The sequence below is a fragment of the Equus przewalskii genome, chromosome 6 (genome assembly GCF_037783145.1).
Source record: "Equus przewalskii isolate Varuska chromosome 6, EquPr2, whole genome shotgun sequence".
Taxonomy (NCBI): domain Eukaryota; kingdom Metazoa; phylum Chordata; class Mammalia; order Perissodactyla; family Equidae; genus Equus; species Equus przewalskii.
The window spans coordinates 91,140,098-91,148,231 of record NC_091836.1 but is presented as its reverse complement, the minus strand read 5'-3'; the positions used below and the strand labels follow the sequence as shown (position 1 = coordinate 91,148,231).

The window sequence follows — 8,134 nt, the reverse complement described above, 5'->3', positions numbered from 1 at the left end:
TCTCTCTTTACACACTAGGTAATAACTGACCCACCGACATATCTGGTAGGTCATTTATATTACGCTCACTCTCTCAATCCAGAGAATGACACTCAGATAAAATTTTTCTTCCAGCATACTCCCCCTGCATATACAGACTGTGCTCTAAATGAGCCTCATTGACTCCTTTAGCATTCAGAAGAACATGCGCAGGTGCCAAGTCTGGCTAGGAGAAAGACGTCCAGATATAATTTTAAAAGCCATCTGTGGAAAGGCATATCTAGACAATGATAACTGCGGCATTTTTAAAATGAAAGACATCATAAAACAGACTGGCTTCCTTATTAAGCACTTATCATGCTTTTGCACACATCGTTTTGCTCATCTCTTAAACAATTGCTTTAAAAAACAATCTAATGTTGACAGTACTTTTCCAAGAGGCATGATGAGAAATCAAAACCTCAAATTAAATGCAAAAAGGTCCCACAGATATTACTAAGAGCCAAGACAACAATAGATGTGTTAAAATGTAACACTGGGAGATTTATGGCACCATATATCTTTGGCAGATACTACTGTCAGGCAGGGTGTAATCAAAAATCCTGGCAAAATCTCCCAATTAAAATGCTTAATGTTTGCCCTGGGCAAGGTTTCTAAAATCCCAGTAAGCAGTGCTGTTGGCTGGATGGTGACTGTGCATGGAATGTGCCCCGGTGCGGTTTTCCATTTCCTGCCAGCATGGCACAGTGCTTTTTCCCAACGGCTCTTTGTTTACCTGCAAGGGACTCGATAGGTATATTACAGGTCAGTAACAATTTGCTAAAATAGACTTTAATGAAAACTGGCAGGTATTTGTTTTTAATTAAAGGCGAATATGTCCTGGACAACAGATGTCCAAATCTCTTTAGAGAGTACTTGGGAAATAAATATTTTTTAATGTTATTCTTGCTGTTATTTGTATTGCAAGTGGCACTCGGCTTCCCCCAGAGTGTGGCCTGCTTTGTGGATGTTGCTACATTCATCTTCACAGCACGGTAAGCAGGTGTCAAGTATGGTTATCTCTGGTTTTGCAGATGGCAAGACAGAAGCTCTGAGAAGCTCCATGACTTGATCAAGGTCATAAAACGAACTGAAGCTGCAGCTGCCCTGGACTTGTTAGGTTTCTGACTAATTTGAATGAGGGAGACCAATTAAGCAGGGGGCAGCTGGGGGAAAAGAGGACTTTTGAAATGACTACTTATCATAATCCTAGTTTATATAGTATCATTTAATCTTAACAACACTGCAGATGAGAAAATTAAGCTTTTAGAGATAGCCAATGTTGTCCTAGTGCATGGAGCAAATTAAAAGGCAGAGCCGGAATTTGAACAAAGACACCTACGACTCTTCCCACTGCCTTTGGAAGGGTTATCTTCACTACTAAGACAGGTTATTTGTCTTTATTTGCCAAGGATACTGCAAAGAAGCAGCAGTCATGGCTGAGCTCCCTGGGCTTAAGAAGATGAGGGAAGTAGGAGGTAATTGGCTCCATCAATATCCAAATGTATCAATTTCTACTCGCTCAACCCAGAAAGGCAGCTTCCTTTAGTCATTCTAAATATTTTCCTGTGGCCTTCCTACAATTGTATATTGTAGCTGTCATCCTGAAGTTGACAGCTGATCTTGCCCCTCAATCTAGATTTTATAAATGGGGAATCCATCAAAATGTTCTCTGAGGACCAAACGCATGGAAAGAAATTTCTCTATCCAGATTCCTTCTGCTCTTGCTGGAGGAGTCTCCAGAGAGAAAAATTTGACAAGGAGATATTGTGGACAAAGTTATACCCACTTCTCATGTACACAATTCCACATTAACACCTATCACTCTCTCCTTTCACATTTGGGTTTTTATTCCAAACGTTAGAATCATAAGGAGGTGTGTATTTGATCTTGAGCAGAGATTCTAGAGAAGTGCAATATTACACAAATTGAATTATAATGTAAATTTTACAAGAATAAATCCTTAGGTATTACTGCTTATTTTGTGCCAAAATTTTCCAAGGAAAGTATTCTCAATAAGGATCTTGTGTGAAATCATAGGTTTTGTGGTTTGTGTGTGTGTGTGTAAAATGACAAGTAAAACCCCTTAAGTTTCAGAAAGGTTTATTTGAGGTATACAAAAAAATAAATAAATAAAATCATATAAGCTCATCCATCTGCCAATGGAGAAAATAGATAAATTTTAATAACCCCAAAGTGATAAATGTTATTTGTTTTATACTACAGTGAACTGAAATTGATTCAGATCATTCTCTGATGTCAAAGAAAAGTAGAAAAGGAATACAAATCATAGTTGCCCAAAACATCCTTATTGTGTTATATCCATTGCAGGATCATTTTCTATACAGAGCTCATCATTCCCTGGAAATTTCATCCATTTTAATGCCAACACTAAGTGGATCACATCTGGACAGTCCATTGTTTTACTGCCTAATTTAATATGGGAATATTGATTAATGAAAATAGATCAGCCATGAAAATTTATGACTTTTAATAGCTATTGCTCCTTTGAAATTGAAGTCACAAAAACTAAGATGTTATATTTCTTAAATTAGGAGACAGGGTTGGTCTAAATACATTAGAGAGAGGGAGACAGATGGAGACAGAGAAAGAGAGAACAAAAGAGAGACAGAAAAAGAGAGACAGAAGATTCTTGCTCAGTTTAGAAGATAACATAAGTTTTTAAAAACATATTAATCAAAAATAAAACTACTTAGGCAGATGCGTTCAGAGAAAGCAAATAATCTGTTTAAAATTTGGAAATAAAAACATTTCTAAACAAGAATCATAGAAACATATCTGCTCTGGAAGCAGGTGGCAGAGTTGAGAGGAGTAGCGTAATTTTTATTTAGAGTCCAAAATATGAGAAACAAATTTTAAATTTGGTGCCTCTTCACAACGTGGTTGACTAGATCAGGGTTTAGTGACTGGTTCTCCAGTACTAAAGAAGGAGGAGATGAGTAACTTGCAAAGCCGTAGTTCCCCTCTAATGCTATTTCTAGGTTCATTTAAATCACTCATTTCAAACTCCATGAAAGTTATTTCTGAAAGAAATGGCAGGAAAATGGCAGTTAATTTTACCGCATCCGTAGGTCTGGAGAAAAATTGCATATTTTAATATCAGTATTCATACTTGGTTCTTTTCTTGGAGTTTTGATTTTCTCTTTGAAATATCCTACCAATTTTCTTCTGAACTCTTTAAAATAGTGGTGATAATCGATTTAAAGCCTTTGCTGCTATTTCCAATAACTGGGCGAGTTGTTGGTCTACTTCTATTACGTTCTTTTGAGTAAGGTTACATTTTCCTACTTTATTCCATATCTGGTAATTGTGAATTATATTCAGAGCGCTGTGTATCTTAAAAGAACCAGTTGGAGAGTAATGTATGGCTATGTCACAGAGAGTGCAAGCCCTTTTCTGACGGAATATGAGCCAATCTTCCTAATTTTTCCAGGAGCTGAGACCGGCTGGTGTCGCAGGTCCAATTTTAACTGTAATTATTCCAACCACCAACAAACCCAACATCGCTGGAGTGTCTTATCTTATCTTTCTTATTTTTTTTCCTTTTTTGCCCGTGTTTTTATTTTGATATAATATCACACCTAGAGGAAAGTTGAAAGAAAAGTAAAAGGCACTCTCATATACCTTTTAACTGGATTTACCAACAGTGACTCTCTCTCTCTCTCTCCTTCTCTCCTTCTCACACCCCCGGAAAATGTATTTATATTTTATATACGCACTTTGTTTTCTATGAACACTTTGAGAAGATTTTGTTTCTGAATAATTTGTGGATAAGTTAGCGTCATCATGTCCCTCTAGCCCTAAAACCTCATCTGCATATTTCCAGAGCAAAGATAAGATTTTCATGACCACACTACGCTGCATTTCTCATTGATTTAACATCGGTTAAACACTATTCTGTGATCCCTAGCATTTTATGACTATATTCTTACCTACCCAGAATCCAATCCTCCATCAAGCATTGTATTAAGTTGTCATGTCTTCAGAGTCTCCTTTAATCTAAAAAAGTTTATCGGTCTTTCTTGGCCTGGATATTTTTGAAAAGTACAGGGTAGTTGTTTTATAGAATATTTTTAATTTAGCTTTGTCCAATGAGTTCTCATGATAAGACTTAGGTTACACATTTTTTGGCAGGAACCTTAAAAAAAACCCAACACCTGACAAGTGTTCCTTTTCCTTGAATCCCACCAGGTGACCTATTGCGTCACCCTGTCCCAACATCAGCGGCTAACTTTGTTAAGGTGCGTAGGCCAAGTTGCTTCACTGCAAAGTTCTCATTTTCTCTTTGTAACTGTGTTAGTTGGAGTGTTCTGAGAAAGAAGACAGGATCAGACATGCAAGAGACTCTCGAGAAAATCATACTGAGAAAAAAACAGGAAGGAAGTCAGAGAAGGCAGGGAGAGGCATCAAATGTAGATGTGAGGGGGGCGGGGAGGAAGGATGGATGGGTGAGAGCCTCTCAGCTGCAGCACAGTCTGAGAAAACTCCTGCCAACGCAGTGCGAGGGCCCTGGAGCCAAAGCTGGTCTTAGAGGGTCCAAGTCTCATGGGGTCGGATAACTCTTTGTTGTGGGGGTTGTCCTGTGCGTCATGGAATGTTTAGCAGCATCCTTGGCCTCCACCTACTAGATGCTAGTGGCAGTCTCCCAGTTGTGACATGAAAATGTCTCTAGACGTCACCAAATGTCACCTGGTGGCGGGGTGTAAAGCTGCTTCTAGTTGAGAACTACTGCTTTACACAGATAGCTCTTCTCTTGTCCTCTGTGAGAGTTCTCTCTGAAGTCCATCTGCTGCACATACGAGATTTCCCCTAAAGTTGTCCTTTTTTGCGTGATGAGGTATGATTTACTGCTAAAGCCTCGCCTACACTCCCTGTGCGTAAAGCTTCTCTACACCAAGTGTGTCCTCTGGTGCCTAAAAAGGAGTGATTTCAGCTAAAGCCTTCCCCACACTTACTGCTAGTAGAAGGTGTTTCCCCTGAGTATGCTCTCTGATGTGTGCTGAGGGTCAGCTTATCGCTAAAGTTCCGCTCACACTCCCTGCACACAGGTTTCTCCCTTGAATGTGTCCTCTCACGTCTTATGGGGGCCGCCTTCTGGCTGAAGCCTCGCCCACACTCCCTGCATACAAAGGGCTTCTCCCTTGAGTGGCCCATCTTGTGCCTGACCAGATTTGCCTTCTGGCTAAAGCCGTGCCCGCACTCAGTGCACACATAAGCCTTCTCCCCAGAGTGTGTCCTCTGATGACTGATGAGGTGTGACTTCTGTCTGAAGCCTGGCCCACACTCCCTGCACACAAAAGGCTTCTCTCCTGAGTGTGTCCTCTGATGGGCAACAAGAGTGGACTTCTGTCTAAAGCCTTGCCCACATTCTTGGCACACATAAGGCTTCTCTCCCGAGTGTGTCCTCTGGTGTGTAATGAGAGCTGACTTAACATTAGAGCCTCGTCCACATTCCGCACAAATATAGGGACTCTCCCCTGAGTGTGTCCTCCGGTGTGTGGTAAGATTTGACTTATCAGTAAAGCCTTGTCCACACTCCGGGCACACAAGAGGCTTCTCTCCCGAGTGTGTCCTCTTGTGCTTCATGAGGTATGACTTCTGACTAAAGCTGTGGCCACAGTCATTACACAAATGAGGATTCTCCTCTGAATGAAGCCTCTGGTGTTCGCAGAGAGTTGATTTCTCTCTAAAAAGCCTCCCACAGTCCCCACATACATAAGGCTTCTCCCATGAGTGGGTCCTCTGGTGTGTGATGAGGTTTGACTTATCCCTGAAGCCTCGCCCACACTCCCAGCACCCAAAGGGCTTGTCCCCTAAGTGGGTCCTGAGGTGTCTGATGAGCGTTGACTTCTGGCTAAAGCTTCGCCCACACTCCTCACACGTGAAAGGCTTCTCCCCAGAGTGTGCCATCCGGTGTGTGACCAGGTTTGACTTCTGGCTGAAGGCCTGGCCGCACTCTGTGCAGAGGTGAGGCTTCTCCCCCGTGTGTGACCTCCTGTGTGTGATGAGAGCTGATTTACAGCGAAAGCTTCAGCTACACTCACTGCAAAAATAAGGCTTTCCTCCTGAGCCGTCCCTCTGATGAATGAAGAGGGCTGACCTCTGGCTAAGGCCTAGCCCATAATTTCCACAATTGACCACTTTAATAATTTGTCTTTTTGGAAAGAGTTTGTCTTCTCAGCTGAGCTGAACCCTATTTCCACCACTGTTTTGCCTTCACATGAGCTGATTAGCTGTCCTTCAGGTGGGCTAGAGAAAGGTCTTGAAGTAATGCTCTCCCTTGTCCTCCCAAACCAGGACTCGGAGCTCCCTTCTCTGACCTCGCCTTCCACTCTGTCCCTCCAGAAGCTTCCATAAGAGAGTGGTTGCAATTGCTGCTCCTTCTGATATACTGGGCAGAGGTCCGCTATTTGGAGATTTCCTGCAAACAAGCCTGGGCAGACTGGAAGGTGATGATCATGGAACACCTGTTGGCATAATTGCTGACTGCAGTGGTCCAGAGTGGGGGAGGAATAAGCCTGCATTTCCAGCTTTGGATCTGCTGAACAGGGGCTGAGCATATGTTCCTTCTCCTCTCTCCAGCGCTCTGCCCCCTGCTCCAGCAGAATGACAAGTGTTGGTTTGGAAAATGGAATTCGCAAGAAGACCAGGTTGCTGTAGTCAGCATCACATCCCTATACAGGATCCTCTGAGCACGGTTCAACAGCCACCACTCTTCCTGGGTAAAGTCCACAGCCACATCATGGAACGACACAAATGCCCCTTCTGTCTTGGCTCTCAAGAGCCCCAAGGCCATTTCTCTGGTCTCCTGAATGGTCTCCCTGAAGAAAGATGAGGTCTTACCCTTGCCCAGCCTTGGCTTCTGTACGTAGCTACTGCACAGGGGTAACCTGCGGGGTTCAGTCCATGCATGCGCGGTTAGGTGTGAGGGCTTGTCACTGATAAGAGGCTAAAGCTAGTGGGGACATGGTTGCAATGTCTGTCCTATGGCAGGTGTGACAACTGTAAGGGATGACAGGTTAGAGCCAGCCTGCTACATCAGCTATCTTTCTTTTAGAAGTTACACGATTTTAACTCTTACATTAAGGCTATGCTCTATCTCAAATTCATTTCTGTGTTTGTGTATGACAAGGGTCAGTTCATTTCTTTCCATATGAATATCAAGCTTTTCCAACATTTCTTAAAGATATTTTCCTTTCCCCTTTGAATTGCATTGGCACTTTTGTTGAAACCAATGGGTCATATAAGTATGGGTCTATTTCTTGACTCTATTCTGATCTCTGCTCTGTTCTGCTAGCTTTTGATGGTGTCTGTATTCAAGCTGGAAGCCTTAGCTAAAGTTTCATGTAGGTTTACCTCACTACTGGCTTCAATTCCAAAAAGTCTTGGAATCCAATCATTTGGAAAATGACTGAGACAAGGTGACTTCTCTTTAGTTACTAGGAATTTACTCACTGTTTCTTTCTCAGTTAAACTCAAGGGCGGCGGGGGCAGGGGGTGAAGATGCATAATTGCTAGCTGAGTTAGGATTTTTCCATACAGTTCATTCCACCAGTGCTTACTGTCCTCAGTCCTGGCATCGTGGTCTGAGTCCAAACCCGGCAATGACTCCCAGATGGACGTGGCTGCTGCTCTCTTCTCTTCTCTGAAGAGTTTCTCTGTGGAATTCAGTTCAGTGAGCTTCTTCAAATCCACCACTCTTCTCTACTTTCATAGAAAGGTATGATTTTAATTTATTTTGTCTGTTTTTCTTGTTGCTACAATTGGAACAAAACTCATTCTGTTTTTTTGTATTCTAACTGGCAGCAGGAGCATTCCTGGTGGAGAAAAATGAAGAGAAAGTTTAGAATTATTTATTAAAAAAAGAATTTGCATTTTGAATCTTTTGTGCTGTCAATTCCTTTTGTTTCTCCTTATCTTGACTGTCACAAATTGGCTGGTTTTTGTCTTCAACCATTAAAATATACTCTTAAGCCTTTAGAACCATCTAATATTTAACTTTAGCAGCATGATTCTAGAATAAAATGTCAAAGCTTCACCTTCTTTTTGCGAAGAGGAAAACAAAATGGAACAATAGAGGTCTCTATAACAATCA

The 8,134-nt window shown here is 41.8% G+C and overlaps 1 protein-coding gene across 1 annotated transcript; it reads right to left on the bottom strand.

Annotated features, from left to right (window-relative positions):
* Window positions 1-2,104: 2,104 nt before the first annotated feature.
* On the bottom strand, window positions 2,105-7,506 carry LOC139084015 (zinc finger protein 343-like). The gene is made up of 2 exons (XM_070624541.1): window positions 3,976-7,506; window positions 2,105-3,062 (listed from the first exon to the last, which is right to left on the bottom strand). Exon 1 carries the CDS (start codon window positions 5,947-5,949, stop codon window positions 4,969-4,971), a length of 981 nt encoding a protein of 326 aa, XP_070480642.1. The 5' UTR covers window positions 5,950-7,506; the 3' UTR covers window positions 2,105-3,062; window positions 3,976-4,968.
* Between the last annotated feature and the right edge of the window lie 628 nt (window positions 7,507-8,134).

Bases quoted from the DNA above. Each gene is read 5' to 3' on its own strand.
- LOC139084015 (XM_070624541.1), bottom strand. From the start codon at position 5,949: ATGGCACACTCTGGGGAGAAGCCTTTCACGTGTGAGGAGTGTGGGCGA.